The sequence below is a fragment of the Rhincodon typus genome, chromosome 5 (genome assembly GCF_021869965.1).
Source record: "Rhincodon typus isolate 14 chromosome 5, sRhiTyp1.1, whole genome shotgun sequence".
Lineage (NCBI taxonomy): Eukaryota > Metazoa > Chordata > Chondrichthyes > Orectolobiformes > Rhincodontidae > Rhincodon > Rhincodon typus.
Genome location: NC_063336.1, coordinates 7,517,457 through 7,538,272, shown reverse-complemented (window position 1 = coordinate 7,538,272; position 20,816 = coordinate 7,517,457). Strand labels below are relative to the sequence as shown.

The following is a 20,816-nucleotide window of genomic DNA, read 5'->3' as shown; positions in this document are numbered from 1 at the left end:
GTAAATCATAGGAGGCTAACATCATAGAAACAGGACACTTGGCTGTGGTATGTCTGTGCCAAAATATGAGGTATCAGGCAGAACAAAAACACACACCTAGCCTAATCCACTAACAAGCTTTCAAATATTTGAAAGAGCCACAGGAAAAGACGAGGGGACTAGCTGAATAGTTCTTGAAGAGGATTGGTATTGCAATGATTTGCTGAAAAGCCTTCTTCTGCGCTGTAGCCAATGACTTTCAGGCAGATTTTTGGATATGGCTGCAAAACCCCTTGCGATCACAATGTGGCAGTAGATAACTATGTTTCAACGATGACAAAAGCTAAATCATTGAGCCCTGACTGGAGCCGCTATGAACAGAGGAATTACAGGTTTCAGTGTCATGTGCCAGTTTGTATCTTTAATAAGTAAAACAGACTTATTTTATAACCAATGAAATTAACATTGCACTAAAGCACACAGGTTGCTCAATAACTAGTGTGCTGCAAAATGCTTGTAAACTGAAGATGCATGCAATTACAAAATTTTACATTTCCAAATTCACTACAAATATTTCAAATGCCATCCATTGTCTGTCACATTTAAAATATCCAAATCTACACTGGCTAATTTCAAAGAGGAATGCATTTCTTTTGCTCACCCGTAGGGCATGGGCGTCACTGGTTGGGTCAGCACGTATTGCCCATTCCTAGTTGTGTTTGAGAAAGTGGTGGTGAGCTGCTTGCTTGAGCCACTGCAAGCCATGTACTGTCTTCATCCCTTTTCTTACCTTTCAAGCAGTTGATGCAACTGAATGGTTTGCTAGGCCATTTCAAAGGGCACTTAAGAGTCAACCACATTGCTGTGGGTCTGGTGTCACGTATAGGCCAGACCAGGTAAGGATGGTAGTTTCCTTCCCGAAATGATGTCAGTGAACTAGATAGGTTTTTATGACCATCGATAATGATATTGTGGTTATTGTTAGATGCTTAAATCCAGATTTTTATTGCAAAAAATTCCACATCTGCCATTGCAGGATTCAAACCGAGGTCCCAAGAACATTACCTGGGTCTCTGGATTAAAAGTGTAGTAATAATATCACTAGACCATTACCTCCACATCTAGTCAAGGTGTCGGTTGAAACATAATTCAGCAGTGAACAAATGGAAACCAAACTGAAACAAGTTTTTCCATTACATTCTCCTTAACCTGCATCTAATTATTTTGAAGGATACTTTGACCTTTTGTTATTCCTCATAGAATACTTTGTGCTTACTTGTTCAGACCTCCTAGGATGCTACATCAATATGAATAACGCTTCTATGGCTGAGTTCTGCCACCCCCACACCTTATCAAATAAAACAGCTAATATTAAACCAATTCTGAACTTGGGACTAACACAGGAATTCTGTGCTGTAAATCTTGCTGGAAATATTCCATTTGTGCCAGCCATTCATTACAACATTAAAGCTTTTAAAAAGAATTTTGCATAGGTATGGCACTGCAACAGATTGCAAAACGCTTTCCATAGCGAAGTACTGTGAAGTGCAGTTGGTTTTATTTGTTGGATAAGCACCAGCAATCTTAATGCAACTTTGTTGTGCACAACAAGATCCTACAATTAGCAACAAACTGAATGGGCAGTTAATCTACTTCAGCTGAGGGAGTAAAGTTGCTCAGGAGACCAGGAGAACTCCCTGCTAATTTCTGAAGAATGCCATGGGCTTTTTAAACATTCACCTGAAGCATGGAAGCAGGTAGAGCTGTATTCTCCCACCTCTCTGAAAACAGCATCTCCAAAAGTGCAGCTCTCCTTCAGTACTAGAAGGACGCATCAGGCTGGATAATGGGTTCAACCCCCACAAACTTCTGGTTCAGAGGCAAAACTGCTATCAAGTGAGTACAGCGCAAGGTATGACAAACAATTTAGTTGCTTGATAGGACAAAACTTGACATTCAATGGTGTTACCATCACTGAATCCCCCACTATCAACATCCTGGGGGTTACCTATGACCAGAAACTCAACTAGGTTCATCACGTAAATACAGTGGCTACAAAAGCAGGTCAGAAGCTAGGAATACTGCGGCAGGTACTCACCTCCTGAGCCCCCAAAGCCTGTTCAAGGCACAACTCAGGAGTATGATGGAATACTCCTTACTTACCTGGATAAGTGCAGCTCTAACTACATTCAAGAAGCTTGACACCATCCAAGACAAAGCAGCCCATATGACCTACACCACATCCATCCTCAGACAGCATCTTCTAAACCCACGACTACTTCCATCTAGAAGGACAAGGGCAGCAGACATATGGGAACACCATCATCTTTAAGTTCCCTTCCAAGCCACTCACTATCCTGACTTGGAAATATATCGCCATTCCTTCACTGTCACTGGGTCAAAATCCTGGAATTCCCTCCCTAATGGCATTGTGGGTCAACCTACCGCAGGTGGAGGGAGTAGTTCAAGAAAGCAGCTCACCCACCACCTTCTCAAGGGAAACTAGGGATGGCAAGAAATGCTGGCCAGTAGGTGACACCCACGTCCTAAAAATGAATAAAAATAATCATTGCTGAAAGGAAAGACATGTTGCTGAAACTTCTCATCTTTCACTCGCTAGAACAAATGCAACAATGCCAAATTTCAAATGATCATAACTATTTATAAGAAGAAAAAGGTGGGCACTGATTGGCAAGTCGGTGCTGTTTAGCAGAGCTGTTGTCATGGAGAAAGCCATGTAAAACTACAGGTTCCCCAAGCTCCTGGGTCATTCAAACAAGGTGCAAGGCTTGAACATAACTTTTTTTTTTGCATAAAATATGTGCCTGCGATTGTATGCATGTTGCTTCTAGCAACTGTAAATAAGTTATGTTATGAGCTTGTCTGAGGATCTTAAATTGGTTGTTAGTACAGTTACTAGAAAATTGAACAACAGGTTAAGCAAGTGGTTTTACATTGCTACCATTTAGTGACTACATTAATTGTATTTTCCATTAATAAGATACTACTGTCAGTCCAAAAGTATTCTGCTTATCACATAATACAGCAAGGAGCTATACAAATTTCACTGTTGGTGTGATACTAAATTCATAGGCTTACATCCCAATGTTTGGCCTATTGAATCAAACACTATATTACATTGTTTGATCACACTAGAATACGACTGTACTCTATCAGCCTAGGCATAGTAAGAACTGCCGATGCTGGAGTCATTGATAACACAGTGTGGAGCTGGAGGAACACAGCAGGCCAGGCAGCAACAGAAGAGCAGGAAAGCTGACATTTCAAGTGAGGACCCTTCTTCAGAAATGGGCTGGTCTGGGAGAGGGAGGCTCTGAGCTGGGGTAGGCTTGAGTGTAGGGCCAGAAGATGCCGGCGCATTGTTGAGGGCGTGTGCTTGAGGAGCTGCAGAGAAAAACGTTTTTGGAGGATCTGAATGTTCTGTATGTAGCAGTTGTCGCGGTCAGGGCCAAATTGGGATGGCCTGAATGTAGACTGCAGTCCATTTGGGATGATCCGGTTCCATAGGTAGGTACTGAGAACAGAAATGTGGCTGTAGTACCTGGTTTGCTTCAGTACGTGGTCGAGCGGTTTTATGGCCAAACAGATTACCAGAGGGTTGCAGTGGGACAGAGATCCACTGAGGTCTTTCCGGAGGGAGGAGGATAACTTCTACAAGGTGGGCTTCCCTAGAAGGGGCTTCGCAGTGGGGTTATAACTCACTTAGAGACAGTAAGAACTGCTGATGCTGGAGTCAGAGATAACACTGTGGAGCTGGAGGAACACAGCAGGCCAGGCAGCATCAGAGGAGCAGGAAAGCTGACATTTCGGATCGGGACTCTTCTTCAGAAATGGGGACCTGTTTCTGAAGAAGGGACCCTTTTCTGAAGAAGGGTCCCGACCCGAAACGTCAGCTTTCCTGCTCCTCTGATGCTGCCTGGCCTGCTGTGTTCCTCCAGCTCCACACCGTGTTATCTCCATCAGCCTACATGTGCAAACCCAAAACAAAACATCTCCTGTTAGATATGATTCTGAGACTGGGCAGAACTTGTTGAACAATCCTCAGTATGTTAACTTGACTTTTTAACCATTAACATCCTTAGCTTCTATAGCATAAATTGTTGTGTTCTTTTGAAATTTGTATTTGACCTGATGATTGATTAAGTAATTGAGTAAACATTTGGCAGATGGGGTATCATGGAGGAATATGTGAAATTGCCCACATTAGCAGGAGGCTCAGAACAGAAGCATATTATTTAAATGGAGACAGACTGCAGACTCAGGTAGAGAGGGTACTTGATGTCCTTGGATATGAATCACGAAGTTAGTATGCAGGTACAGGAAGTCATTAGGAAGGCAAATAGAATGTTGTTGCTTATTGCAAAAGAAATGAAATATAGCTGTGAGGATGAACTGTTACAATTGTACAAAGGGGTTGGTGATTTCACATTTGGAGTACTGTGTACAGTTTTAGTCACTTTATTTAAAAGAGGATTTCAATGTGTTAGAAGCAGGTTAAAGAAGGTTCACTTCATTGAAATTTGGGATAGGGATAATTCTCCTAAGAAATAAGTATGAATAAACTGGGAATGTATCCATTGGCAATTTGAAGAATAAGTGGTAATCTTATTGAGACACACATGATGTTCAGGGGTGACAGGGTGGATGCTGAAGGGATCCTTTCCTCTGTTGGAGAGTTTACAGGACACAGTTTAAAAATAATGGATCTTCAATTTAAGACATTGATGGGGTTACTGGAAATGAACATATGATTAGGAGCAGAAATAGACCTCTTGGCCCCTCAGGATCTTTCTGACATTCAGTAAAATCAATGTTCCTCTGGTTACTCCACATTTCTGCTTACCCCTGAAAAACTTTCACCCCTTGCTTAGTTTAGTTTTTGGTCACTGGTGACCCTCAGGATGTTGATAATGGGGCACTCAGTGATGGTAACACTATTGAAAGACTTGGGGATATGGGTAGTTTTCCTCTTATTGGAAATGATTATTGCTTGGCTCCAAAACTCCCAATAATTTTTATACTTTTACGTAGACCTCTGGAGGTCTGTGTGTGCCAGCGATGTCCAGAACCACAAGTCAATGCTGCAAATGTCATTGGCACGCTGATCATCATGTGCAGCAGCTTAGAGTCAACACTGCATGTAAAGAATAACAGCTAAGGATGACAGATTTCCTTTCTTCAAGTACATGAACAAACCAGATGGTTTCTTTTTAAATGCCAACTGATGATACTGAGATAACAAGGTGTAGAGCTGGATGAACACAGCAGGCGAAGCAGCATCAGAGGAGCAGGAAGGCTGATGTTTCGGGCCTAGACCATTCTTCAGAAATGGGTCCTGAGTCTATTATCAAGGAAGAAATAGCAAGGCATCTTGGTAGAAATTGTCCCGTTGGGCAGACACAGCATGGGTTCATGAAGGGCAGGTCATGCTTAACAAATCTTTTGGAATTCTATGAAGACATTACGAGCAAAGTGGACAATGGGGACCCAGTGGATGTGGTGTACCTAGATTTCCAAAAGGCCTTCGACAAGGTGCCGCACAAGAGGCTACTGCATAAGACAAGGATGCATGGTGTTAAGGGTAAAGTATTAGCATGGATAGAGGATTGGTTGACTAACAGGAAGCAAAGAGTGGGGATAAATGAGTGCTATTCTAGCTGGCAGTCAGTGACTACTGGTGTGCCTCAGGGATCGGTGTTGGGACCACAATTATTTACAATTTATATAGATGATTTGGAGTTGGGGACCATGTGTAGGGTGTCAAAGTTTGCAGATGACACTAAGATGAGTGGCAGAGCAAAGTGTGCAGAGGACTGTGAAACTTTGCAGAGGAACATAGATACATTGAGTGAGTGGGCAAAGGTCTGGCAGATGGAATACAATGTAAATAAATGTGAAGTCATACATTTTGGTAGAAGTAATAGTAAAAAGGATTATTACTTGAATGGTAATAAGTTGCAGCATGCTGCTATGCAGAGGGACCTGGGTGTCCTTGTGCATGAATCACAGAAGGTAGGTCTGCAGGTACAACAAGTAATTAGGAAGGCAAACGGAATTTTGTCCTTCATTGCTAAAGGGATTGAGATTAAAAACAGAGAGATTATGTTGCAGCTGTACAAGGTGCTGGTGAGGCCACACCTGGAGTACTGTGTGCAGTTTTGGTCTCCTTACTTGAGAAAGGATGTACTGGCACTGGAGGGGGTGCAAAGGAGGTTCACTAGGTTGATTCCGGAGTTGAGGGGGTTGGCTTATGAGGAGAGACTGAGTAGATTGGGATTATATTCATTGGAATTCAGAAGATTGAGGGGGGATCTTATAGAAACATATAAAATTATGAAGGGAATAGATAAGATAGAAGTAGAGAGGATGTTTCCACTGGCAGGTGAAGCTAGGACAAGAGGGCATAGCCTCAAGATTAGAGGGAGCAGATTTAGGATTGAATTGAGAAGGAACTTCTTCACCCCAGAGGGTTGTTAATCTATGGAATTCCTTGCCCAGTGAAGTAGTTGATGCTACTTCAGTAAACATTTTTAAAGACAAGGTAGATATTTTTTTGAACAATAAAGGAATTAAGGGATACGGTGAGAACGCAGGTAAGTGGATCTGAGTCCACGAAAAGATCAGCCATGATCTTACTGAATGGCGGAGCAGGCTCGAAGGGCCGGACGACCTACTCCTGCTCCTAGTTCCTTTGTTCTTCTTTGGAAGTGTCACTTTATAGCACTATGAATGACATCTCCTGTCACCTTCTTGACGACTGAAAGTTAACCAAATGGCCTACTCCTCCTTTTAGTTCCTATATTTCTATAAGACAAAAAGCTTAGCTGAACATGTCTCTTGTTCCAGCAATATGCAAAGGAAGAATCATATAATGGAATATAAAATGCTGTTATTACTTGAATTAAGCAAACATTTCAAGTCCTTAATAGGTTAAAACAACCACTCCAATACAAAAGTATGGAGGGGAGAGATGGGGAGGTGGAATTCAAGGCAGCATGTCTCCAACAAAACTCTGCACTGGGCTCAGGGCTTTCTTAGAGAGTGAAAGGCTGACTGAAAAAGCTTTTTATTTAGGTGATCAGAATTAATTTTAACATTTGCAACAAGATGGATATCACACTTGGAAGAAATACAGAAGTGAATCTGCAGAATTGTTTTTCAAAGTAAAACCTCAAATATGATAAATATCCCACAGTTCTGTACTGCACCCCCTTCAATCTAACATGCGACTATTCTAACATCTGTTTTCACTTGCTGAGACGGCTGTTTAGTTTTTGGATTGAGTCCAGTAATCCCACAATAAGATAATCCCTGTGCAGAAGGGTTCTTTATTTTCAGTAAGATGTACACAAAATGTGCTTCAGTAAAGAGCGTGTTTATTTCCGAAAGTGCTGGCAGTAATGTGGTGGCCAAGCCAGTGTGATCAATGTTTAAACATCAGCAGCCCGTGACCAACAGGGAGCTTTCCTTTAACATCAAACTGAAATTCACTGAGTGGGTAATTTTTGTTTTCAAAAATCCTTTCAGTCACTCATCTCCACACTTGCTTTTCTCAGCTGGGATTCTAAGGCAAATTCAATACATTTAATTGATGTGCATTGACAGAGTTGCTTGTATTCTGACAGGAGGAGGTAAAAATAAGGACACAGCTTAGGTATCCCTTAGAGAGAGAGCGTTATTATCTGCATTGTCTTGATTTCCTACTAGTATGTTTGTCTCCTGTATATTTTTGCTCCAATGCTGACTGCTAGATATGTAACAGAGGAAAGGAATCTGTCTGAGGCCCATAGTATTTGCTGTATTCAGTAGCCTCAACTGCTTCTCGATATGTCAGAGTGAATCTACTGACATGTAGCTGGTTTGGAGTTGATCAATATTCCTTCTAAATTTTCTTTGTACACAATGGGCTAAAACTCCCGCCAGCATTACATTCTTTGCCCCATGGCAGCTGACATGTTAAAATTTGGTACATTTTCATGATGTTCCAAGCAGCCTGTCTAGTTCGAGGCACCTCCAGTCCCAGATCACTGTTCAGTGCACATGCATTTTAGTTGAAAATGTGTCTCCTCAAAGATCCCACTCTCCCTCTTCCCCTCCCAATCCCACGCTCCTCCCCATGCCCTCTTCTCTCAGTTCCTCCACTTCGTCTGTCCTCTCACTCTAACCATATCCTCTCCCCTCACTTCATCTGTCCACACCTCCCATTCCACTTGCTCCACTCCCTCACCCACTCTGTCACATGTTCTCTCTCACCCATTCTCCACCTCTGCTCACGTCATCTACTCTCCTCTTCCCCTCCCCTCATCACTTTTCCTCCTCACTTGGTGTCCCTGCTACCATACTTAATAGCCACTCATCCCACAAAAGCACCTCCACCTCCCAGCACTGTGGCCTCGATTATAAGGTTGTTAATTATACAGCAATTAGAGCTCATTTGTACTCAAGTAATGGGCATTATTTGGCGATGCTCACGTATACAGGGGAGGGAGGGTTCTTGTGGCACAGTGGTATTGTCACTACCTCTGAGCCAGAAGGTCCAAGTTCAAGTCCCATCTGCTTCAGAGGTGTAACATAAACATCTCTCAGCAGGTTGATTAGAAAATATCGCATACATAGCAGAGCGCTCTTGTGGTGCAAAGGCAGATTCCCTACTCCTGGACCGAGAGTCCCACCTGCTCCGGAAGTGTGTAATAACGTCTCTGAACTGGCTGATTAGAAAAATAGGTTAAATAAACAAAAACACATATTTGCAGCAGATATAACAAGGTGTAGAGCTGGATGAACACAGCAGGCCAAGCAGCATCAGAGGAGCAGGAAAGCTGACGTTTCCGGTCTACACCCTTCTTCAGAAATGAGGGAGGGGAAGGGGATTCTGAAATAAAAAGGGAGAGAGGGGGAGGCGGATAGAAGATGGATGAAGGAAAAAATAGGTGGAGAGGAGACAGACAGGTCAAAGAGGCGGGGATGGAGCCAGTAAAGGTGAGTGTAGGTGGGGAGTTAGGGAGGGGATAGGTCAGTCCAGGGAGTGTTCCGCAAAGCATTCCCCAAGTCTCCGCTTGGTTTCCCCGATGTAAAGGAGGCCACATCGGGAACAGCAGATACAGTATACCACATTAGCAGATGCGCAGGTGAGCATCTGCTTGATGTGGAAGGTCTTCTTGGGGCCTGGGATGGGGGTGAGGGGGGAGGTGTAGGGGCAGGTATAGCACTTCCTGCGGTTGCAGGGAGAAGTGCCGGGGGCGGTGGGGAGTGTGGAGTGGACAAGGGAGTCACGGAGAGAGTGGTCCCTCCGGAAAGCAGATAAGGGTGGGGAGGGAAAAATGTCTTTGGTAGTGGGGTCAGATTGCAGATAGCGGAAGTGAGAATCCCCCTCGTCCTCACGTACCACCCCACCAACCTCCGGATCCAATGCACCATCCTCCGACACTTCTGCCATCTGCAATCTGATCCCAGCCTCATCCCGCCTCCTTGACCTGTCCGTCCTGCCTGGACTGACCTATCTGCTCCCTAACTCCCCGCCTACACTCACCTTTACTGGCTCCAACCCCGCCTCTTTGACCTGTCTGTCTCCTCTCCACTTACCTTTTCCTTCATCCATCTTGTATCCGCTTCCCCCTCTCTCCCTATTTATTTCAGGATCCCCTTCCCCTCCCCCATTTCTGAAGAAGGGTCTCGACCGGAAACGTCAGCTTTCCTGCTCCTATGATGCTGCTTGGCCTGCTGTGTTCATCCAGCTCTACACCTTGTTATATCAGATTCTCCAGCATCGGCAGTTCCTACTATCTCTGTAACATATTTGGAGCAGTGTTTTTTTGTAGTGTAGTGGCACGAGGCATGGAAAGTGCCCGCTTTGAAAGCAGGCAGAAAAAGTCACTTTACTTTAGTATCCTCATATGACAAGCATGTTGCTGTTTGTTGGTTAACATGAATAATATTAGTTGTAGGGGCTCTCTTGGTACAGTTGCAGTGTCCTTACGTCTGAGCCAGGATGCTCAGGGTCAAGTCCCACCTGCTACAGAAGTGTGTCATTATATCTCTGAACAGGTTATTAGTAAAATATCCACAAATGTATGAGCAAGCTGAGTGTGTTTGCTGAATGAAGGTGTACAACATGGACTGTGTGTCTTGATTTGAAAGCTTAAGTCTGTAAATCTGGCTTGGGAGCCTATTCTTCATTGCCTACATATCCAAGCTTTAACACACAGAAGTTCCAGAGCAGCAGTTTCAGGGAAAACCATCACCCTGGTTGTACCTTCAAATCACCCACCATCCTTGAGTGTGTATCCATGTTACTTTAGCCTAACTGGGTTCAAGTTCTTGAAAGTCCCTATCTAATGCTTTGCGACCTACGACAGCGGAGTCCCTGAGAGTGACCAATAAGCGGGAGTCCTGAGTGTAATGAACTATATAGACATTTGCCTTTTTATTTACATTATATCTGCAAAACTGTTTTTGCTGATAATAGAATTCCAGAATAATAGCATTCTTAAAAAAACTAAGAATAGTGTTTTTCTCCTACATTCTTAAGCAGCATATTTTAAACTGTACATAGCTAACAATCAGTTAAAAGGACTAACCACTGGATGATTTCCGTGATTTGGGCCTCCCAATGTGCCACAGACTCCTTCTTCTCTGCTAAGTCACGTAACTCTTCCTCCATCTGTTTGTTGCTTGCACTTAGCTTCTCAAACATGATAGTGAGCTGCATGACACCAAAAGCAGAAGTTGTTACTAATCAGTTTGTACATTACTCAATTCGATCCTCATGATTTATTCATGATTTAGTCTTACTCTACACATGACATTGGTAATAATCTTGAGATTAGTACCTTTGAGGTCCTACTTTTCAAATTACTTCCTAACTCTCCATGTACTGCTTTTAGGACCTCATCCCACGTTTTTAAACCAATCTCATTTGTACCAATGTGTACAACCGTTGGCTGTTCACCACTTGTCTCCCCATAACCCCACAACCCCAGAATGTTCTGTAATTGCTTTGACATATCCTTGTCCCTAGCAGCAGACAGATAACATTCCACCCTGGAGTCTCATTTGCAGCCAGAAAAATGCCTGTCTATTCACCGTATAATTGCATCCGCTGTACCTACTGCATTCTCACACATTTTATTCCCCCCCTGTGCAGCAGAGCCATCTGTGGTGCACAAAGAATTTCGTTGTTGCTGCCATTCCCTGAGAAGCCATTCTCCTAAACCAGAGCACCCAGAGCAGTCTATCTGCTTTGCTGGGGGAACAGCCACAGGGGGTTCCTGCACTGCTCTGCTTGGTGGTCACCTAAATGCTTCCTGCCTGTGGAGTCTTAGCTTGCAGTGCGACCACCTCCCTGTACATGCTATCAATGATATTCTCAGCTTTGTGGATGATCCACAGTGTCCCCAGCGCTGCTTCAGCTCCCTAACCCAGGAATCCAGGTTTCCAGGAGATGAAACTGGAGACACATCCTGCATACATGCTGGCTCTGGGCAATGGAAATATTCCCTTGTTCCCACAAAGAGCAGGAAGAGCACATCAAGGCTTTAAGCTTCTCTTCTATGAATTACCCCTTTAAATTAAATCTTTTAGTAAATGTTTAGTATCAAATACTAGCAATTACTCTCGGGCCCTTAGTCCCTAGCCCTCACTACTATAAAGTATAGCCCTTACAAATCACAGAAAGAAAAGCAAAAGGCATCTCTTCCCCTCCACATCAAATTCCCACTGTGCTTCAAATGCCCAGAAATATTTACTCACGCTGGCTTTGTCTCACTCAGGATGTGTTCTCTCCCAACTGCTTGTGTGAAAATGCTCATTCACCCTCCATAAACCTGAAGTCACCCACAATCTGCTGACTTTGTTCAAACAAATACTCATTGCCATTCTATTATATATAGGCTCAATAAGCTACCCTCTCTTGTGGTTAAACATCATATTGATTTTAATATTCTCCCCCTTGTTTTCAAAGCCATCCTTACCCCTCCCTATCTCTGTAACCTTCTCCAGCCTAACAAACCTCAGATATGTCTGCACTCCTCCAGTGTTCCTGATTTTAAATGCTCTACCAGTGGCAGTGAAAGCTATAAGCTTTCCGCCCCTAACCCTCTCTGCTTTCCCCCTCTCATTTAAAGGTAGTCCTTAAAATCTCTCCATCTTAATATCTCTTTATCTGGCTCAGCGTTAAGTTTTGATAATGCTGTGAAGCATTTTGGGACATATTTAAAGGTAAAGGTGCTATATTAATGAACGTTGTTATTCATTTGAGAAAATTCAAAGGGAGAAGCTAAGGTAAGATAACATTCACAGGAACGGAAGCATAATACTGGGGATGTCGACCTCTTGTCTTTTCTCAAAATTGATCCATGATGAATAAAAACAGCAAATTCTAAAATTACATAGATCAGTCAGTACCGGTAAAGAAGTGTAAGGATCCAATGTGTGCCCTTCAACAGAATAATCATGAGTTCCAACAAAAGGTGCAAACCACAAAATGTCATGACTTGGATAGCCCATGTGTGACTCCTTAACCAGATTATATACTTTATCTGAATAACCTCATGCCAACTAGGGATGAGCAGTAAAGCCATGATGTGTTACCCACGTTTCAGGAATAGGTAATTAAAAAAATGTATTTTTATGTAGCTGACTAAAACATGTTTTGGAGGAATGATGAATAGGGTCAAGAGGAGGCATTCTACTCTCCATGCACCATCTATAATAGGAGAGTGAGGCATCAGCAATTTGAAGGATGGAATCTACATTGTTACAGTCATCCCTAGGTACTGCAATATAAGCACCAACTATGTGCTCAAGTTCAAGTGATTTTCCTTCTGCAGTACATTCCCAAATATGTCCTTCTAGAACCTGTTACATGCAATGTATTTGGACTCTCACTGCATTTCTGAGATGCACTTGATGTTGGACTGAATCCGTATACTGCTTCTGGGCAGCAAATTAAAATGATCGTCATCTCTGATTAAATCATTAAGCTCAAGATTATAGAATTTTAAATTCTAATTATGAAATCATCTGAAGTGAAGGGTTATTTTTTAAAGTTTCATGAATTCATATGCAATTCACATACAAGATTAGCATTACCTAAATTACATTTAACATGCTAAAGGAACAGTTCTAATTTCTCAATAACCCTTTGATACCTGAATGTGTGCTCAGGATTAATCTTCTAAGGATTGACTTTAACATTTAATAGATAAACAATCCTTTTGAGCTTAGACGGAGAGAGAATGGAAACAATAATAGGGCATTCACATTCTGTGTGCATCAATTTCCTCAGACTGACATCTCAAAGGACACTTTTGTGAAGAATGATGTTTTCGTCTGAATTGCATTACATAAATGAAAATCAGCCTCAAAGGACCAATTATTTCACATTCAAAATATTATACAACATGAAAATGTAAGAAAAAAGATTAGCTGGGGTCCCAGACCACTCACTAGAAATATTCAAAGTGGGGAGTGACAAAGCCTTTCTATCCAAAGCTCAAGGGCCTTCAGTAATTCATGCTTTGTGAAACAGTCACCACATGGATACAATAAATCCCAGAACCCCAGGGCAGCCTCACCTTATCAAGTTCAGTTGATAACTTCTTGTTGTCTTCACTCAGCATGATCCTCTCCCGTTCATACTTTTGCTTGAATTCTCCCTCGAATTCTTCCCTTTCATTCTGACTATTTTAAAGAAAATATTTATTTCAAATATGCAGCAGTTAATTTTTTTTATAACCTAGTTCCACTATTTACCTTAAATGGAAGATATCACTTTGTCAAGAGTGCTTTTGTGGCACCAATCAACCATAAATACAAAAATGAGAAGTTAGTTACAATATAGAGTGTACTTCTTAGAATAGATTAAAAAGAACAAGGGAAAGAGTTTGAACTTTTTGAACATTTACATCAATTTGTTTATTCTGTCCCAAAGGTTTAGGTGGCATATCTAACAACTGTCATGTGTTTGTATTGTACTCATGAACAGCACCTTTGTGAAATCCCAATGATCACCTGTTAGGCACATGTGATCCAAGGATTCATACTGTTCTGCATCCCCTACAATTGTGATAATTCCTGTTACCTTCAATTATAATTCAAGTGCAACAATCCCTGGTTAATGGTTCCTGCTATTATTGTCATGACAAAGCCATGACAAAGCCCAAAAAGTGGCTGCCATCAGACTGAAAATTAACTTTTGAAAGATAAATGGATATGTACTTAGAAACAAAGAATGATAAGCACAAAGGAGATCATAGATAAGGTGAATAACTAAGGTATTTTCCCCAGCATAGGGGAGTCCAAAACCAGAGGGCATAGGTTTAAGGTGAGAAGGAAAAGATTTAAAAGGGGCCTGAGGGGCAGCTTTTCCATCAGAGGGTGGTGCGTGTATGGGACAAGCTGCCAGAGGAAGTGTCGAGCCAGGTACAATTACAACATTTAAAAGACATTTGGACAAGTACATGAATAGGAAAGGTTTAGAGGGATATGGGCCAAATGCAGGCAAATGGGACTAGTTGGACCGAAGGGCCAGTTTTCATGCCGTATGACTCTATGCCTGGATTGAACTTTCCTCCACAATATTAAAAGGTGTTGTATTCCAGATTCTAATCATTCGCTTTGTGAAAAATGGTTTTACTCATGGCGTCATTGCTTGTTTTACAAATTATACTCTGTGCCCCCTCGTTCTCTATCTTTCCACCAGTGGGATCTGTTTCTCCCTACCTATATCACCCGGAGCCCGATTTTAAATGTTGCTATCAAATCTCCTCTATAGGGATGTGAAAGTAGTTACAAAATGTGGACAAAATAGTCCAATTGAGGCTGAACAACACTTTTATTAAAGTTATCAGAGCATCCTTGGTTTCTTACTTTATGTCTCTACTTATAAAACCCACTTATAAAACCTTCTCAACTTGCTGTGCCATCTCGCACAGACATGCATGATTCTGTTTCTCCATCAGAGCTGTATCTATTATTTTATGTTACCTCTTATCGTTTTCTACCAAACTGTACAACTTTCAGTATTAAATTTCATTTGCCACATGATAATCCATTCCATCTGTCTATAGTTTCATGAAGTCTATAATATTCTTCTCACAGTGCACAATACTTCTTTGTATCATTTTGTATCATTTGCAGGTTTTGAAACTGTGTCCTGTGTGTCCAGGTCTCAGTCACTAGCATAGAGCAAGAAAAGCGTTGGTCTGCATTCAGAACCTTGAAACTCCACAGTATACCCCCAGTTGTAAAAAAACAACTATTCACCATATTATCATAAGAGATAGTAGAAAAATAAGGCCATTGAGTCTGCTCTGCCATTCAAGCATGGTGGAGGCGATGGCCTAGTGGCATTATCACAGGACTGTTAATCCAGAGATCTGTTAATCCAGACCTGGGTTCGAATCCTGCCACAGCAGGTGGCGAAATTTGAATTCAATAAAAATATCTGGAATTAAAAATCTAATGATGACCATGAATCCATTGTTGATTGTCGGGAAAAACCCATCTGGTTCACTAATGCCCTTTAGGGAAGGAAACTGCCATTCTTACCTGGTCTGGCCTAGATGTCACTCCAGACCCACAGCAAAGTGGTTGACTCATAACTGCCTTCTGGGCAATTAGGGATAGGCAATAAATGCTGCCTAGCCAGCGTCACCCTCATCCCATTAATGAATAAAATAAAAGTTTTGAACACCGTTCTCGTGCCTTCTCCTCGTAACCCTTGATCCCCTTACTGATCAAAAATCTATGCCTGTCTTAATTACACTCAATGAGTTCCACAGAATCACCACCCTCTGGCTGAAGAAATTCTTCCTCATCTCCATTATAGAGTGTTATCCCTTCACTCTGAGGCTGTGCCCTCAGGTCCTAGTCTCACTTAACAGTGGAAACGTCTTCTCCATGACCAATCTATCCAGGCCTCTCAGTATTCTGTAAGTTTCAATCAGAACCCCCCTCCTCCTTCTAAACTCCATCGAGTACAGACCCAGAGTCCTCAACCGCTCCTCGTATGAAAAGCCCTTCACTCCAGGATCATTATTGTAAACCTGCTCTGGACCCCCTCCAATTCCAGCTCATCCTTCCTTAGATCTAGGGCCTAAACTGTGCATAATGTTTTCAAATACAGTCTGACCAGAGGCTTGTACAACCTCAGCCGTACATATCTGCTCTTGCATTCTTGTCCTCTAGAAATGAATACTAACATTTGCCTTCCTAACTGCCAACTGAACTTACATGTCAATCTTAAGAGAATCTTGAACTAGGACTTCAGAGTGCCTTCGTGCTTCGGATTTTCGAAGCCTTTCCCCATTTAGAAAATAGTCTGCACCTCCATTCTTCTTACGAAAGTGCATAACCTCACACTTTACCACATTGTATTCCATCTGCCACTTTGCCCACCCTCCTAGCCTGTCCAAGTCCTTCTCCAGAGTCCCTGGTTCCTCAACACCGCCTGTCCCTCCATCTATCTTTGTGTCATCTGCAAACTTAGTAACAATGCCCTCAGCTCCTTTGTCCAGATTGTTAACGCATAACGTGAATAGTTGATGTCCCAACATGGACCCTGTGGAACTCCACTAGTTGCCAGCTACTATCTTAACCCCCTTATCCCCAATCCCTGCCTTCTGCCAGTCAGCCAATCCTCTATCAATGTCAGTACCTTGTCCCTAAAACCACGTGCTCTTATCTTATTTAGCAGCTTCCTGTGTGGCACATTGTAAAAGGCCTTCTGAAAATCCAAATAGATAATGTCTACTGGCTCACCATTATGCTGTATTTCCTGACATTCAGGCAACTTTACATCCATGTTGCCCTGTCCCTTCTTATTCAACAGGCTTCAGGTTTGCTATAGATAATTCCTCCAAAGTTGGTACTGGTCAGTGATGGGCAATCTGAGCTGCTCTACTTAGTAATAGAACTTTTTAAGGCATTAATTTTGACTGAAGGATAAATTTATAATTTATTTTAGAATTGTTCACTGAACAGAACACTGGTTAATAAATAAGAAATCAAGATTATAGCTTCAATAAAAATATTTTTCAGCCTCACCTGGACTAATGTGTCCACTTCTGGACTCCACATCAACTAATTAAGCAGCGACTGTAGAGAGAGGAAGAGCAACTGACCTATCAGCTGTTTAAAATGTCTGTCATCAATGAACAGCTTCTGCATCACAGAAATCCAGGATGAATGGATCAGGTTTATCACTTGGCCATCATCAATAAAACACATTATCTTTTCACTAGCTCAGTAGTGTTTGCAGGGCTGCCTTCTGCACAAACTGGTTCCTGCATTTTCTGCATTACAGCGAAAACACTTCAAGAGTTAATTGACTATGAACTGATTTGTGACATCATAAGTTTATGAAAATTATTATATAAATACTAATCTGTTTTCTCCTTTAAAACCAGCGCAAAATCTGCTTGTTTAATATAAATTGGTTTGGGGGGTGAAGCTTTAAGGGGTTCCTGTGCAGACTGACTATATTCTGATTCTCAAGCACATTTTGTTTTTGAAAAAACAGCAAAACTTTCTTGGTGCTGCTCAGTACTTCAGTGCACTGCAGACCAAAATCCTGGAAAATGAGTCCAACTTTCCTTTTCAAAAACAGAGACTTCTCAATCTCAACCTACAGTAAAGTCCCCGTTATCCAATTCTCCACATCCAGAATCGAGGAGCTAGGCTTCCTCTCCCTGGGAACTGACTGTTTGGTCCTATCTCTCTCTCTCTCTCTCCCTTTCATCAAACTTCACTGATGCTAATTACAGGCAGTTCTGGCTGCAACCAGCAGATTCATAGATTCATGTAACTGGCACCCCATATTCCCCTTGCTTGCCAGATACCTGGGAGTTTACTAAACAGCAGAAGCAGGACATTTTTCTAGCATGGAAGAAGTGTCAACTTATGGCTTTCAGAGTCACAGAGTCATGCAGCATTGGAAACAGACTTTTCAGTCCAACTAGTCCACACCGACCATATTCCCAAAATAAAGTAGTCCCACCTGCCTGCGTTTGGCCTGTACCCTTCCATACCTTTCCTATTCATGAACTTATCCAAATGTCTTTTAAATACTGGAACTGTACCCGCATCCACCACTTCCTCTGGCAGGTTACTCCACACACGTACCACATTGTGTAAAAAAGTTGTCCCTCATGTCCTTTTTTAAACATTCTCCTCTCACCATAAAAATATGCCCTCTAGTTTTGAACTTCCCCACCCTAGGGAAAAGACCCTCGCTATTCACCCTACCTAAATCCGTCATGATTTTATAAGCCTCCATAAGGTCACCCCTCAACTTCCTACGCTTCAGTGAAAGAAGTCCCAGCCTATCCAGCCTCTCCTTACAACTCAAACCCTCCTTTCTCGGCAACATCCTGGTAAATCTTTGCTGAACCTTCTCCAATTTAATAATATCCTTCCTATAGCAGGGCGATCAGAACTGCACACAGTACTCCAGAAGAAGCGTTACCAACGTCTTGTACGACCTCAACATGACAACCGAACTCTCAACAATCTGTGCTAAATGCCTTAACAGCTCTGTCTACCTATGATGCAAATTTCAAAGAATTATATACTTGAACCCCTAGGTCACTGTTCTACAATGCTACCCAGGACCCTACCATCAATTGTATAAGTCCTGCCCTTATTTGTTTTACTAAAACGCAATACCTTGCATTTATCCAAAGTAAACTCCATCCGCCACTCCTCAGTGTATTGACCCAATTGATCAATATCTCTTTGTAATCTTAGATAACCTTCTTCACTGTACACCATACTGCCAATTTAGTGTCATCTGCAAACTTACTAACCATGCCTCCAATATTCTCATCCAAATTGCTCATATAAATGGCAAACAAAAGCAGACCCAGTACCCAGTGAAGCTAATTTTGCATCCAATTGGCAAGCTCTCCCTGAATCCCATGTGATCTAACTTTACTATTACGTCTATCATGCTGAACCTTGTCAAACGTATTAAACCTCCATGGCCAGTTTAAATGTGTGTGCACTCCTGGTTAGGGAATGGACAATGCAACAAAAGCGCTTATTTGGTTGTACAACAACACAGAGATCCAGCACAGCTCCAATTCTAGCTTCACGCCTATTTCTTAATTGCTTCATCATTGATAGCTGTGACTTCAGCTGGTGAAGCACAAAGCTCTGGAATTCCCTCCGTCAGCAACTCTATCTCTACTTCCCTCTTGTCAAAGTTGTTCCTGAAAACAAGTATTTGACCAAGTACTTGGTCCCTTCTCCTCGCCTCCTAATACACTTAATATCAAATAACATTGTGATAACATTGCTCCCATGAAGTATTATTGGAGATTTTACTCTGATAAACGTGCAATGTAAATGCAACTTGTTGTTGATATGGGTAGTGTATATTTTATATGAACTACAGTGTGAACTACGACCAGACTCTACAAGGTGGGTACCATAGCTCAAATACATTGGGAAGTTTCACTTACACTTTGAAGTTTCCCAGCACAAAGCCTTGTTGTCTGCAACCATAGCAGCAGCACAATTACTCCACCATTGTAGCCTTGAATTTCCAATGCATGCTTGCCTGTAATAAGACTTCATATCTAAACCACTACCCTGATAAGCTATAACAATAATGTCCTGTGAAAATCTGTAACCCCATAAAACCACAATCTCTTCTCAAGTCTAAAAATCTATCAGATACCATAGGTGAATTTACCTTTTCATGTCCCAGATAACTCATTACTCTGAGATTCTCATATTTCTACTACTTTTAAATTAATTCTCTGTCCGAAGAAACTAGTTAATTTTTCTCTGAGTACTGACATAAAACCTTAGAAAATAACTGCCATCCTACAGTCAATTGATCCCTGATATTGTATTATCCTCATCCTCATAATGAATATATTTATTGGTGTACAAGAGTGATTTTATGTAGAACTTTATTCTTACTCAAAAGAACTGGATAAATGCTTGAAGGGGAATTATTTAAAGGGCTACAGGATAAGAACAGAGGAAGTGAATAGCCAAAGAACCAGAAATGGCATGATAGGCTAAATTACCTCCTTCTGTGTTGTTTATTCTATGATTCTATGGTATCGAAATCTGAAGAAATATCACCACAATTTCAGTAATATCACCACCCTATTCTGAATATCAGCATACCACCCGTTGTGAACTGCACTGACATAAATCAAATGATTCATGAAGTTACAACTAATTTAGAACTTTGAACGTCCACACAGAGGATTTTTGCTTAACAGAAATAAAACGTAAATCATAAATTACATCAGAACATATCAAGATGCAGTATAGCCATTAGACTTTTAACAATGAATGAACAATGTCAGTGAAACATTATTGATTACTGAGTAACACCTTATATCGACAACTCCATACCCCATAGCATGTTATAAATTATTCTGACTGGTTCACACAAACAGTTCCAATGAGAACAACAAGCAAAATTTAAAATCTCAAAACTGAAGATTATCTAAGAATAAGATAGACATTGATTTCATGCACTTCACTCAATGAAAACATACAATATCAGGGATGATTCAATGGCCACTGGGACCAAAGATGACCCATTGCTATTTTGATGGGTTCTGAGTTGACTGTTAAGTATATTGCATGGTTTGCAGGTTCTGACACATGTGGGGCAGGTGGTAGTTGTTAGTGTTGAGTAGGTGGGTTGATTAGAGGTTTATGTGTTTCCCAGACAACTGCCAGAATCAGCCACTTGAAGATAGTAAGGATTGCAGATGCTGGAAGCCAGGTTCAATAGATGTCAAGCTGGAAAAGCACAGCAGATCAGATAGCATCCAAGGAGCAGGAAA

General features: G+C 41.7%; 1 protein-coding gene across 1 annotated transcript in view; it reads right to left on the bottom strand.

The window, feature by feature from the left end:
• LOC109916915 (serine/threonine-protein kinase MRCK alpha-like) overlaps positions 1 to 20,816 on the bottom strand; it is a 323,123-nt gene that overhangs the window by 129,837 nt on the left and 172,470 nt on the right. The window contains exons 16-17 of the mRNA XM_048596650.1: positions 13,575 to 13,680; positions 10,578 to 10,702 (exon numbers count right to left, since the gene is read on the bottom strand). Of these exons, the coding sequence (XP_048452607.1) occupies positions 10,578 to 10,702; positions 13,575 to 13,680 (231 nt within the window). The remainder of the gene's footprint in view (positions 1 to 10,577; positions 10,703 to 13,574; positions 13,681 to 20,816) is intronic.